Here is a 15,094-nt window from a genome sequence, read left to right as displayed (position 1 = left end):
TAAATGATCTCTAGCTGTATGCCATAAATGATCTCTACCTGTATGCCATGAATGATCTCTAGCTGTATGCCATAAATGATTTCTACCTGTATGCCATAAATGATTTCTACCTGTATGCCATAAATGATCCCTACCTGTATGCCATAAATGATCTCTACCTGTATGCCATAAATGATCTCTAGCTGTATGCCATAAATGATCTCTACCTGTATGCCATGAATGATCTCTACCTGTATGCCATAAATGATCTCTAGCTGTATGCCATAAATGATCTCTACCTGTATGCCATAAATGATCTCTAGCTGTATGCCATAAATGATTTCTACCTGTATGCCATAAATGATCTCTAGCTGTATGCCATAAATGATCTCTAGCTGTATGCCATAAATGATCTCTAGCTGTATGCCATAAATGATATCTAGCTGTATGCCATGAATGATTTCTACCTGTATGCCATAAATGATTTCTACCTGTATGCCATAAATGATCTCTAGCTGTATGCCATAAATGATTTCTACCTGTATGCCATAAATGATCTCTAGCTGTATGCCATGAATGATTTCTACCTGTATGCCATAAATGATCTCTAGCTGTATGCCATGAATGATCTCTACCTGTATGCCATAAATGATCTCTAGCTGTATGCCATAAATGATCTCTAGCTGTATGCCATAAATGATCTCTACCTGTATGCCATAAATGATTTCTACCTGTATGCCATGAATGATCTCTACCTGTATGCCATAAATGATTTCTACCTGTATGCCATAAATGATTTCTACCTGTATGCCATAAATGATCTCTACCTGTATGCCATAAATGATCTCTACCTGTATGCCATAAATGATCTCTAGCTGTATGCCATAAATGATATCTAGCTGTATGCCATAAATGATATCTAGCTGCATGCCATTAATGATCTCTACCTGTATGCCATGAATGAATTCTAGGTGTATGCCATGAATGATATTTAGCTGTATGCCATAAATGATCTCTAGCTGTATGCCATAAATGATCTCTAGCTGTATGCCATAAATGATCTCTACCTGTATGCCATAAATGATTTCTACCTGTATGCCATAAATGATCTCTAGCTGTATGCCATAAATGATCTCTACCTGTATGCCATAAATGATCTCTACCTGTATGCCATAAATGATTTCTACCTGTATGCCATAAATGATCTCTACCTGTATGCCATAAATGATCTCTACCTCTATGCCATAAATGATTTCTACCTGTATGCCATAAATGATCTCTAGCTGTATGCCATAAATGATCTCTAGCTGTATGCCATAAATGATATCTAGCTGCATGCCATTAATGATCTCTACCTGTATGCCATAAATGATCTCTAGCTGTATGCCATAAATGATTTCTAGGTTTATGCCATGAATCATATCTACCTGTATGCCATAAATGATTTCTAGCTGTATGCCATAAATGATCTCTAGCTGTATGCCATAAATCATATCTAGCTGTATGCCATAAATGATTTCTAGGTTTATGCCATGAATCATATCTACCTGTATGCCATAAATGATTTCTAGCTGTATGCCATAAATGATCTCTAGCTGTATGCCATAAATGATTTCTAGCTGTATGCCATAAATGATCTCTAGCTGTATGCCATAAATGATTTCTAGCTGTATGCCATAAATGATCTCTAGCTGTATGCCATAAATCATATCTACCTGTATGCCATAAATGATCTCTACCTGTATGCCATAAATGATCTCTAGGTGTATGCCATAAATCATATCTAGCTGTATGCCATAAATCATATCTAGCTGTATGCCATAAATGATCTCTAGGTGTATGCCATAAATCATATCTACCTGTATGCCATAAATCATATCTAGCTGTATGCCATAAATGATCTCTACCTGTATGCCATAAATGATCTCTAGGTGTATGCCATAAATCATATCTACCTGTATGCCATAAATCATATCTACCTGTATGCCATAAATCATATCTAGCTGTATGCCATAAATGATCTCTACCTGTATGCCATAAATGATCTCTACCTGTATGCCATAAATGATTTCTAGCTGTATGCCATAAATCATATCTACCTGTATGCCATAAATGATCTCTACCTGTATGCCATAAATGATCTCTAGGTGTATGCCATAAATGATCTCTAGCTGTATGCCATAAATGATCTCTACCTGTATGCCATAAATGATTTCTACCTGTATGCCATAAATCATATCTAGCTGTATGCCATAAATGATCTCTACCTGTATGCCATAAATGATCTCTAGGTGTATGCCATAAATGATCTCTACCTGTATGCCATAAATGATTTCTACCTGTATGCCATAAATCATATCTAGCTGTATGCCATAAATGATCTCTACCTGTATGCCATAAATGATCTCTAGGTGTATGCCATAAATCATATCTAGCTGTATGCCATGTATGATTTCTAGCTGTATGCCATAAATGATATCTAGCTGTATGCCATAAATGATCTCTACCTGTATGCCATAAATGATTTCTACCTGTATGCCATAAATCATATCTAGCTGTATGCCATAAATGATCTCTACCTGTATGCCATAAATGATCTCTAGGTGTATGCCATAAATCATATCTAGCTGTATGCCATGTATGATTTCTAGCTGTATGCCATAAATGATATCTAGCTGTATGCCATGTATGATTTCTAGCTGTATGCCATAAATCATATCTAGCTGTATGCCATGAATGATCTTTAGCTGTATGCCATAAATGATCTCTAGCTGTATGCCATAAATGATCTCTACCTGTATGCCATAAATGATTTCTACCTGTATGCCATAAATCATATCTAGCTGTATGCCATAAATGATCTCTACCTGTATGCCATAAATGATCTCTAGGTGTATGCCATAAATCATATCTAGCTGTATGCCATGTATGATTTCTAGCTGTATGCCATAAATGATATCTAGCTGTATGCCATAAATGATCTCTAGCTGTATGCCATAAATGATCTCTACCTGTATGCCATAAATCATATCTAGCTGTATGCCATAAATGATCTCTAGCTGTATGCCATAAATGATCTCTACCTGTATGCCATAAATGATTTCTACCTGTATGCCATAAATCATATCTAGCTGTATGCCATAAATGATTTCTAGCTGTATGCCATAAATGCATGTTTAGGTGCAGGCAAAGCAGTAATAAGTTTGCACTTTACAGGAAGTCCCTAGTAACCCCAGCTGCCAGCGTTTTCCTGTAAGAACAGCACTTTTTTTTTTTAAATATTAGATCTGCACAAACACTTGATCAATTTAAATCGTTACTAAAGACACATTTTTTGATCTGGCTTTTAACACATTTTGACCCAAGCATTTTGTTTTTAACAGCCTTAGTTGTTTTTTTTGTTGCTATTATTGACTTATTTTATCTACTCATTTGTTTTTGTTTTTTCTATATTTTACTGCATCATTGTGTTACATTTTATTTATTTTAGTGGCATTTTACATTGTTAAGCACTTTTGTGCAGCATGGATTGTTTGGAAATGTGCTATATAAATAAACTTGACCTTGACCTGTGTTTTCCTTGGTCTGTGTCTTGATCTCCCGCTGTGTTTTTTCACCTGCTTACCTGTCTTGTTTAGTTTGATGTTTTTTTCCAGTTTAGTTTGTATTTTCTGGCTTCCAGCAATAAAAGCTTTTTTGTACTAAGAATATAAGACGAGTTGAAAACAATAAAGAGAACCAAAACCATGAAGAACCACAAATCCAAGAATATAACTCAAACTAGAATTACACCTACAATGACATCTCCTATATTGGCTTCCCTTCATTGGCTCCCTGTTAAATCCAGAATTTAAAATCCTGCTCCTCAAATACTAGGTCTTGATTAATCAGGCCCATCTTATCTTGATGACCTTATAGTAACTAGGGATGAATTATTGTGGACTTCAGGAAGCACACAGCCCCACTCCCCCCCATCATCCTGACTGACACCCCCATCACCTCTGTGGATTCATTCCGCTTCCTGGGTACCACCATCACCCAGGACCTGAAGTGGGAGCCCACCATCACCTCTGTCATTAAGAAAGCCCAGCAGAGGATGTACTTCCTGAGGCAGCTGAAGAAATTCAACCTGCCAACACGGACGATGATGCAATTCTACACCGCAATCATCGAGTCCATCCTCACCTCCTCCATCACCGTGTGGTACGCTGGAGCCACTATCAGGGACAAACAGAGACTGCAGCGTGTTGTGCGCTCTGCTGAGAAGGTGATTGGCTGCAGACTCCCATCTCTGCAGGACCTGTACACCTCCAGGACACTGGGGCGTGCAGCTCGGATCTCAGCTGACCCTTCTCACCCTGGACACAGTCTGTTTGACCTGCTCCCCTCAGGCAGGAGGCTCCGGTCCAGTCGCACCAGAACCTCTCGCCATAAGAACAGTTTCTTCCCCTCTGCTGTTGGACACATGAACAATAACCGACTGTTCCCACCACTAACACATGACCCTACGCTGTGTTCACTGCATCATTCCATGTTTGGCACTGATCACCACCTGCACTCATGTATATATCATGTATATATCCATCTACTTAGCACTTTTAATTCTTATTCTTATTTTTATTTTCATGTCTATTTAAGCGTAATTTATGACAGTATGTTTGCACTGAAGCACCGCAGCAATTTCCTAATGTTGTAAACCTGCTCAACATTTGGCAATAAAACCCTTTCTGATTCTGATTCTGAACTGATCCGATGTATCTGACCTAAATTACTCAATCGGATATCAAGGAGAAATAAAAATGTAATCCGATCCATTGACTATCACAAAAGCACCTGACAAAACTTGGCGACTTATGCGACATGGCATAAGTATAGTATGCGTCACGTGATGGAGCAGCTGTGGTGTGCGAGATCTGTCAGCGGTCTGGCGTTACTTCACACGGAAAGGATTTGGAACCTCGCTATGTGCTTGCAAACCAGCGTTTAATCTCAGGGGAAGCTATCCCAGAGAAGTAAAGCCAGTGTGTAAGTTCATCTCTGAATGTTTGTAAAGCATTCCCATGTTAAGCTTAACAACGATATCTGGATCTCTGACCTCTGTGGGTTGTCATTGCTAAGTCTGACCATACAATGGATAGACTCAAGCTTTACTTTGCAAAACACAGTGTTGTTGGCTAAACAGTTTTATGTTTAAAACAAAACAAAACAAAAACAATAAAAAACACTTTTTTCATACTTGTCCTAAATTTTGTGCAGAAATTACACAAAATTCAATCTCAGGTTAAATGTGATAAAAACAGCTTACACTGACATCCATCTGATAAAAGATGAGTGTCCTGCAGCTGTGTTTGCATTTATTTGCACTGCTTTCCACTCTGGATGTCTATTTATGTTTTGCCTCATTCACACAGCTCCTGAAACTTCTTAATGTTTCTCTGCAGCATTTTGTCTGCTATTTACAAATTCACTGCTTTGCAAAGTGTCTATTTCCTTCATTTCCAGAATTACCTGAGGAAACTTCTTCTGTTCTGTTCATCTGTAAAATAATTATGAGTATTTGTTTTTCTCTAATGGTTAAATCTTTATGTGTACAGAAGTTCATGAAGTCATTACTAGTTAATGTTAAAGGGATGGTTGGCTCAAAAGAGCTCTGACTTTTTGTCAGCCTGGCTACAGTGCTGAAGAGAAACCTGGGGTTGTTCTCATTTTCTTCAATCAGTGATGAATAGTAAGATGTTCTAGCTTAATGGAGGGCTTTCTTATAAAGCAGCAAACTATTTCTCCAGGCTAAATGATGATCCTCTAAATTTGTGACACGCCATTTCCTCTCCAGCTTACGAGTCATCTGCTTTAGGGTACGTGTTTGAGAATTATACCACGGAGTCAGGTACTTCTGATTTGTGGCTCTATTTTATTTATTTTTTTTATCTTATTAACAAGATAATTGACCTCTGTTGGATTAACGTTCAAGTAGCTGCTCTGCTCTGTGTTGGTACAGGGCACTGAAGGTGTTAATAGTGGGTGAATTACATTCTTAAACTTAGTTACAGCGCTTTCAGAAAGACATCTACTGTGATAAAGTCTACTCTCCACAATCAATTATTGTAAATTTAAATGTTATCAGGAAATGATCAGACAAGAGAGGGTTTTCAGGAAACACTGTTAAATGTTCAGTTTCTATGCCATACGTATGCCTTATATCAGTGCTCCTGGACTATTAATGGGTTTAATTTAGTGGCTTGGAATACTAATCCCCAAAGGTCTGTTACTTTTAAAAGGGTGAAGCAAACTGTAAGACCTCTTTATGCTTTATTAATATTCTAATTTTTACTTTTACTGTTTCACAAATGGATAAAAAGGCAATGTTCACAATTTAGACTTTTTTAATGCAGGATATTTTATTAGATCAATTTAGCAGGAGCAATGCAAAAGCCAGAAAGTCCAAACAAACAAAAGCAAAACCCACAGAATTAAATTTGTTGATTTATACTAATCAAAATAACCTACTCTGATCTAAAGCTCAGTGTGTTCTGGTCTTTGAAAGGAGAGAGATTCCAGAAGAGATGGGCACATACAGCGCTGCTTATCTCAGTGTTCTGTGTTGATTCAGTAAAAAGGACTAGATGTTACAGTCCCTGATAATGCATAACAATCCAACAGAAAAGCAGCATCCTTTTGATATTAATTATCGCAGGAATACAGTGGAAATCCAAATCTTCTCAAGTTTACAATCGACTGGACAACAGTGGAAAGTCTTAGAAGTTGTAATCAAGCAGGAAAACAATTGAAATACAAATCCTTGAATCTTGAATTTATAACCTAACATAGCAAAAATGAGCAGAGAAAAAGTCAAAATCTGCAAGTCCACATTTTGGGCAGTGATCAATCCCTCTGATGTCTCTGCTGGAATTTTCAACAGTGAACTTCTTTGATTCAACATAATACAATTTCTCTTATTCAGAATCATATATAGTAAGTAAGTAAAATTTTATTTGTATAGTACTTTTCAAGACAAAAATCACAAAGTGCTTCACAGAAAAGCTAAAAGCTAAAAACAGAAATAAACCAAAAGAAAGTTTAAAAAATATAATATATATTATATATATATATATATATATATATATATATATAATGATTATATATATATATATATATAATCATTATATATATATATATTATTATTATTATATATATAATGATATAACGCATCATTATATAGTATATAATGATGGGTTGGTGACAGATAATAACACATAAACTTCAGACATTACAATAATTTTCATTACTTAAACAAATTTCTCATTTAACATATTTATCAGACTTGTACTTTGATTATATCTTTGATCAGGACTAAAGATGACTATTAGCAAAACCACATATAGACTTTATCATAGCACATTTAAAAGTGATACAGAAAATCATAGCACTTTTTAAAAGTGCTATGATTTTTATTTTATTTTTTCTACAGCCTTTTATTTTATTTTTTTTACTTTTAAAATAAAAGGCTGGATGTTAAGACCTTTTATCCTGCCTCAGATGTGATGAGAGGTAAGCTGGGGGAGACTACAATCTCTCTCTGTCCCACCCCAAAAACAACTACAATACATCTGCAGATGTGATGCACATTCAAATATGATGATTAGGGAACCTACACGTTAGTGCCCTCTTTGTTTTCTTTATTTTTTGTAAATATTTTACACATGCCATCATATGCATACTTCACCCCACTGCGGACTGCTTCATTGACCTGACATATCTTTCCCTTCAGCTTCTGAAACTTCTCTGTGTCTCCATTTTCTTTCATCTTCTCAGTCAGGTAGTCCAAGTGGACATAAGTGGACACTGAATCAACTTTCAAAGCAATTTCACTGAGTGTTTCAACATGTTGGAAAACCATGTCAATCCACTTTTCCTTGTCTGCTTCAAGATTATCAATTTCTTTTTGGAGATCATCCAAAATCGCAGATGCCTTCAAAGATGCTGCTTTGTTCTTGTCATACTTCTCCTTTACATCTGTCAGGGTTTTCTTAACTTTCTTTACCTTGTTCACATATCTCCATTTTTCTTTTACATGAGCTGATGCAAGACACTTCCTGCTACAAACAGTGCAGCGTCCTCCTTTCATGACCTCACAGTGTGCTGGTTTCCAGGCCACTGTGCATCCAGGATAGTGACAGGTCTCCTCACACAATGGGCAGCAGACAGCTGCTTCATAAAAAAACAGTCCCCACATCCCAGTAGAAATCGACTCTTTGTGTTTGTATGGCTCATTAACTTCTATTTCAAACTCTGCATTCAGCTTCATTTGTTGTTCATGCTTCTTCACAGCTTGCTGAATCTCTTTGATTTCTCTCCGTTTCAGCTCGATCAGCTCAATGCGGTCTTGCAGGTTTTGGATGCAGGCTGTCAGTCTGATGTGTTCCTTTATAACTTCCACAGTTTTCTCCAGTTTTTGAGGAGCAGTATTTTTCAGAAAATCTGTTAACTTTGCAATTCCATGTGCTGATATTATATCTGGAACATCAGGGTATCCTTGCTGATTCCGGACTTCATGCTGGTAGTTATCAAACAGGAAGTGAACAGGCTCATTATTCTCATTTTGTGCACATTCAATGTTTGCAGCTTTAAGAGCTTGAAAAACATTTTCAGGTCTTCTTCCATTTGAGTATGTGATGAGGAGAACAATGTGTTTCGCTATGTCATTTCCAAACAGAGACATTATTGAATTGAAGATGTACAGGAGGCGGTCACTCACTCGGCATTCGGTTGCCTTCACTACCAAACCCACTGCATCAATTTCATGAACTCCATCCTGCGATCGAAACAAGTCAAATAATTTTTGACTGATGATGACATCATGTTCAATCCCTTTGGTGCTTCCATATCCAGGTGTATCAATGATGGTCAGAGAGTAGGGCAGAGTTTTACCTTCAAAACCAAAGATCTCGTACACGATCACATCTGAAGTCTGACTTTCTGACTGAACTCTCTTCTCATCCTCTACGATCTCAAACCAGACTTCATCCTCCCACTTCACTCCCATGGTGTAGTTGAGCAGAGCGTTGATCAGAGTAGATTTTCCTGCTCCTGTTTCTCCCACAAGTAAGATGGTTTTATTTCTCTTTTCTGGATGTTTTTTTACCAAAAGTAACTTTTTTCAGAGGTCCACTCATGTCCGTCTTTGCCATTACCCTATAGCGAATAGGAGGTCTTTCAGAGACCCTATCACACCTTGAAATAATGTGCTTGAACTCTGATGAGCCAGTATTCCTGTCATAAAAGAAATACAACAGAGCAGAAGCATCATTAGACTGTAAGTGCTAAGTGGGTGGGCAGTTTTTCTTACTGTTTCAATTTTTAATTCCATTTTATTTACACAGCACCAAATCACAACAACAGTCACCTGAAGACACTCTATATTGTAAGGTATCCCCTACAATAATACATAAACCTGCTTTTATTGCTCTTAGGCATGAACATAATACAATGGCACGCCACTGATTTTACATTTTAGGACAAAAAAATTCTGCTGGGATATGTACACGTTTAAAGAGACCAGAAAGAATAAATATATTATAAGGCTCTCAAATCTATCAGAATAATCTGAAAACTGTTTCTAAATCAGTAAACTTGCTTAATCAGGGCCTCACAGTGTGCTGGTTTCCAGGCCATTGTGCATCCAGGATAGTGACAGGTCTCCTCACACAATCGGCAGCAGACAGCTGCTTCATAAAAAAAACTGTCCCCACATCCCAGTAGAAATCGACTCTTTGTGTTTGTATGGCTCATTAACTTCTATTTCAAACTCTGCATTCAGCTTCATTTCTTGTTCATTCTTCATGATTAAGCAAGCTAAAGGCACATTTCATCACTGCCATATTTGCATTGAAAATTATGTTTCTGTTTTTTCCCTCTATGATATTTGATGTCTTCCATGTGTTCTGTGTCAGGCACTGCTGCAGAGTCAACTGTATTAAATAATCAGCTGCTAACCCCCTTATTATAATTTTGGTATGTCCAGTTTGTACAGTTTTTGCAGTTCACTTCTTCAGACTTGAATTAAATTTGTGGCTGTTAATATTTAATTTGAAGGTAAAAGTGGATGTTTATCTAGGCTTTAATATTTAACAGACCAGAGCATATATTAATGAAATATGTCATTCATAACTGTAACATTCTGGACAGTGAAGTAAGTTGAACAAAAAGAGAATTGTACCCTGCAGTTGTCTTCTATTGCACTACACTACATGCTATAGTAACACTTATTTTCCGCCAAACAACATATTATATAATCATTATTTTCTGGTTCTCACTCTGGTCTACAAGAATACACTTTTTTGTCATTTTGCTTCAGTAACAACACCGCAGTGGATTTTAAATTAAACACCAAGATACAGGGAGTGCAGAATTATTAGGCAAGTTGTATTTTTGAGGAATAATTTTATTATTGAACAACAACCATGTTCTCAATGAACCCAAAAAACTCATTATATCAAAGCTGAATGTTTTTGGAAGTAGTTTTTAGTTTGTTTTTAGTTTTAGCTATTTTAGGGGGATATCTGTGTGTGCAGGTGACTATTACTGTGCATAATTATTAGGCAACTTAACAAAAAACAAATATATACCCATTTCAATTATTTATTTTTACCAGTGAAACCAATATAACATCTATAACAAATATACATTTAAAAGCAAAACAAAAACAAATCAGCGACCAATATAGCCACCTTTCTTTGCAAGGACACTCAAAAGCCTGCCATCCATGGATTCTGTCAGTGTTTTGATCTGTTCACCATCAACATTGCGTGCAGCAGCAACCACAGCCTCCCAGACACTGTTCAGAGAGGTGTACTGTTTTCCCTCCTTGTAAATCTCACATTTGATGATGGACCACAGGTTCTCAATGGGGTTCAGATCAGGTGAACAAGGAGGCCATGTCATTAGTTTTTCTTCTTTTATACCCTTTCTTGCCAGCCACGCTGTGGAGTACTTGGACGCGTGTGATGGAGCATTGTCCTGCATGAAAATCATGTTTTTCTTGAAGGATGCAGACTTCTTCCTGTACCACTGCTTGAAGAAGGTGTCTTCCAGAAACTGGCAGTAGGACTGGGAGTTGAGCTTGACTCCATCCTCAACCCGAAAAGGCCCCACAAGCTCATCTTTGATGATACCAGCCCAAACCAGTACTCCACCTCCACCTTGCTGGCGTCTGAGTCGGACTGGAGCTCTCTGCCCTTTACCAATCCAGCCACGGGCCCATCCATCTGGCCCATCAAGACTCACTCTCATTTCATCAGTCCATAAAACCTTAGAAAAACCAGTCTTGAGATATTTCTTGGCCCAGTCTTGACGTTTCAGCTTGTGTGTCTTGTTCAGTGGTGATCGTCTTTCAGCCTTTCTTACCTTGGCCATGTCTCTGAGTATTGCACACCTTGTGCTTTTGGGCACTCCAGTGATGTTGCAGCTCTGAAATATGGCCAAACTGGTGGCAAGTGGCATCTTGGCAGCTGCACGCTTGACTTTTCTCAGTTCATGGGCAGTTATTTTGCGCCTTGGTTTTTCCACACGCTTCTTGCGACCCTGTTGACTATTTTGAATGAAACGCTCGATTGTTCGATGATCACGCTTCAGAAGCTTTGCAATTTTGAGACTGCTTCATCCCTCTGCAAGATATCTCACTATTTTTGACTTTTCTGAGCCTGTCAAGTCCTTCTTTTGACCCATTTTGCCAAAGGAAAGGACGTTGCCTAATAATTATGCACACCTGATATAGGGTGTTGATGTCATTAGACCACACCCCTTCTCATTACAGAGATGCACATCACCTAATATGCTTAATTGGTAGTAGGCTTTCAAGCCTATACAGCTTGGAGTAAGACAACATGCATGAAGAGGATGATGTGGACAAAATACTCATTTGCCTAATAATTCTGCACTCCCTGTATAATTGAAGTGCAGACACCCAGCTTGCTTCTGGATGTAGTGTTTTGAGTGGGAGAAACATTTCATCAATCTTATCAAAAGTACATTTATCTTGAGTCCGTGCTCTGTACTAATGGCCAATAACCATTAGTCATGAGAACTCATCCAAGAGTCCTGTAGAAGTAATTTGGACGAGAGACAAAACATAATTCCTACTGAAAAAGTAACCTCTAGATGAACAGCTCTAGAAGTACAGATCAGTTTTCTCGGATATTCTAACCTGTATCATTGCGTAAGTATCAAATAATTGCATTAACTGTTCAGGAATTTCAACGATTTTTTCATGTTGTGAGTTCCAGTGGAAAGAGATAGCAAATGCAAGTTTAATGCTTGCAATCAACTCTAGATCTTTTATCTGCAGAATGTTATGAAATAACAAAGGAATAGGCCTTTTGTTAAACCCCTTGAGTGACAGCTGAAAGTCTGAAAATCAATCAAATATTGACAATACTTAAAATGCACTGGGTGGCGTTCAGTGATAAAATTACAGAAGAAAAATTAAGTATTTGTTTAAAAATAGGAGTGGGTTTCATATTTGAGCCATTGCATTTGACCAGGATGCTTGCTGGGTACTCCTAGGTGAGGAAGATAGGGCATGTCTAACTGGTGTCGCCCTGGAAGACACTAAAAAATACATACTAATATGTTTTAGTGCAAAATTTTATTTAAAATATAATAATTGCTATGTTTAGACCAATCGTCAGGACTACTCTTTAAATTGATACTTTTGGAAACAGCAAAAGTTTCCATACTTTTGTTTTTTGTACATACAGTTGTCTGGGCATCTCTGCTTACATTACTGCCCAAACAAGTGTTAGAAAATGGATTGTTTGCTGCTAAACAAAGTGCCCACTTTGATTAGTAGTTAACAGGCTCCGGGACGTAGTCGGTGTGTCCGGTCTGGGTTTGAAGTGGTTTCAGTCATACCTCTCCTACAGATGTTTTAGTGTTTTTGCAAATCAGTTTATGTCACATTCTAAGGATCTGACATATGGGGTACTGCAGGGTTCAGTTCTGGGTCCTGTTCCTTTTCTTTTGTACATGTTACTCTAGGACTTATAATTAGGCAGTTTTAAAATCTCGGTACTGACTTTTAAAGCTTTGAATTGGGATGCCCCTGCCTCCATTTCTGAACTTTTAGAACCCCACGCTCCCTTTCACAGCCTGAGATCATCTAATCAAAGGCTGTTGGTAGTCCCACAAACCAGAGGAGATAGATCTTTTAGAGCGGTGGCCCCTAGGTTGTGCAATGCTCTCCCTCCATCAGTACGTTGCCTTGATTGTATTTATTCTTTTAAAAAGCAGCTTAAGACTCATTTATTTAGATTGGCTTTTAATTAGATTTGTGCTGTATGTTTGATTATTGATGTATTTTATGTATTTCTGTTTTTATATTACTGTGAAGCACTTTGTGGATTTTATCCAGTGAAAGGTGCTATATAAATAAATTGATTTGATTTGATTTAATTAATCTCATATTACTCACATTGTCATGATAACTTGTAAAAGGAGCTTTATTCTGCAACAATTGCCTGTAGATAAAAACAACAACAACAAAAACAAACAGTTCAGTCAGCTACAAGATATTAATTGAAAGGTTTCTGTATTGGATGAATTTTATCATTAATAACAACTACATTTACTATAATTTCACTAAGCTATATTTTACGGAGGAACAACACCTACAGTGTCTTGGTAAAGGCAACAAGATAAATTAGTTTTGCTGAAATCACTTTTTTACCTAAAGTCTTGAAAACTTTAATGGCTTACACTTGAAATGATTTTTACCTGTGTTGTTGGCTCAGTTTAAGGACTAGCAGCAAGCATTCAGTGTTTTTACAGTCTTCAGCAGAGAAGAGACCACACAAATTCTCCTTCCTCCAGTAATCTTCTTTTGTTGTTCTGCTTGTGTCACACTTTTTCCTTTTCACATTTTAACAAAAAGAACCAATGAACTGCTCATCATCCTGTACACAGAGAAAAAAAAAGGAAACCAAGGAAAAATTAGGTTGACCTGCAGCAAAATAAAACTGTAGAAAGTAAACTTTCGGCACATACACACTAACATATTTTACTGCAAATTTTCATTTAACATGTGACAATTACTATGTTTAAACCAATCATCTGGACAATTCTGAAAATGCAGACTTTTTGAAACAGCAATTACTCAGTTGTAGTTTAGGGTTGTTTTTCAGACTGGCAGAATCAGGGGCCTTTGGAAATAGTGACACATATACAATGGTTTGCTTTACAGTGAATTTTGCTTTGTGGTTTTCCATCCTTTTGTTTCTTGTGTGTGTACATAAATTGTTAAGTACTAATCGTAATATGAAAAAAAAAAAGTCTCCAGTGCTTCATAACATTGAAATGCAAGTCAAACAAAGATTGGTCCTCAATTATGGGCTGGACAATACTGATAACTGAAATAAACAAAAGTAAAAGTGAATTAACGTTTACATTTTTTAAAAAGTAATGTGACAGTAAAAATATAAATAACTAACATGAAACCTGTGTGAAATTCTTATTATTGTGGTGAGTCAGCATGAAATGAACAGAGTGAACTAAAGATTTGTGTAGAAAAAGGAAATTGCACTCGCCACTGTTGTTGAGAGAAACCTGATGGACTCCGGTGAGTCTTCTTTTAGAGACTGTGAGATTATTATATTATCTTATGCCACGTTAGACCCCTAATTAAAGATGGTGAAATCATTATGTAGTTTTAGTTTGCATTATTCTCCTGACTTAGAAGAGGTGATAACTATTACAGTTATTAAACTGATTTGTATTACATTAGACTGCTGATTTATTGTGAATGAATGATATTGTTTTATGATGCATTATACTGCTGAGGTATAAGACATACTGAGTCATCGCCTTATTCGTTTGATTAGAAAAGAACAGAACATACTGCACAGGAAGCCAAGGTCATAACTTAGGCTCACTGAGAGAGAGAAACAATGTGAATGTTTAGGTTTTATGACTAGGTGGAGGGGGGCTGAAGCTATAAGAATGGGAGGAATGCTCAGACACTTCAGGCGGACACCATCCTGCGCTCCTCTCCGGACGGTTTATGCTCAAAAGTGTTGTATGGAATAATAAGATTTGTATGGAATAAAAGATTGTTGATTGAGCA

At 37.1% G+C, this 15,094-nt stretch overlaps 1 protein-coding gene across 2 annotated transcripts; it reads right to left on the bottom strand.

Annotated features, from left to right (window-relative positions):
* Positions 1-7,212: 7,212 nt before the first annotated feature.
* LOC147305619 (uncharacterized) lies at positions 7,213-13,923 on the bottom strand. 2 transcript variants are annotated; one of them, XM_086277093.1, is made up of 3 exons: positions 13,750-13,923; positions 13,448-13,493; positions 7,213-9,249 (listed from the first exon to the last, which is right to left on the bottom strand). In XM_086277093.1, the coding sequence occupies exon 3, from the start codon at positions 9,020-9,022 to the stop codon at positions 7,628-7,630; it is 1,395 nt and encodes a 464-aa protein (XP_086133219.1). In that variant the 5' UTR covers positions 9,023-9,249; positions 13,448-13,493; positions 13,750-13,923; the 3' UTR covers positions 7,213-7,627. The 2 variants fall into 2 exon arrangements, with proteins under 2 accessions (XP_086133219.1, XP_086133220.1); XM_086277094.1 differs by lacking the exon at positions 13,448-13,493.
* Positions 13,924-15,094: the final 1,171 nt, after the last annotated feature.

This window comes from Aulonocara sp. 'chitande type north' Nkhata Bay, linkage group LG20 (assembly GCF_057382095.1).
Source record: "Aulonocara sp. 'chitande type north' Nkhata Bay isolate Kocher_YH1m ecotype deep benthic linkage group LG20, A_spYH_male_GT1.1, whole genome shotgun sequence".
Classification (NCBI taxonomy): domain Eukaryota; kingdom Metazoa; phylum Chordata; class Actinopteri; order Cichliformes; family Cichlidae; genus Aulonocara; species Aulonocara sp. 'chitande type north' Nkhata Bay.
The sequence above is the reverse complement of the archived record's forward strand: the minus strand, read 5'-3'. Positions and strand labels throughout refer to the sequence as shown.

Bases quoted from the DNA above. Each gene is read 5' to 3' on its own strand.
- LOC147305619 (XM_086277093.1), bottom strand. From the start codon at position 9,022: ATGGGAGTGAAGTGGGAGGATGAAGTCTGGTTTGAGATCGTAGAGGAT.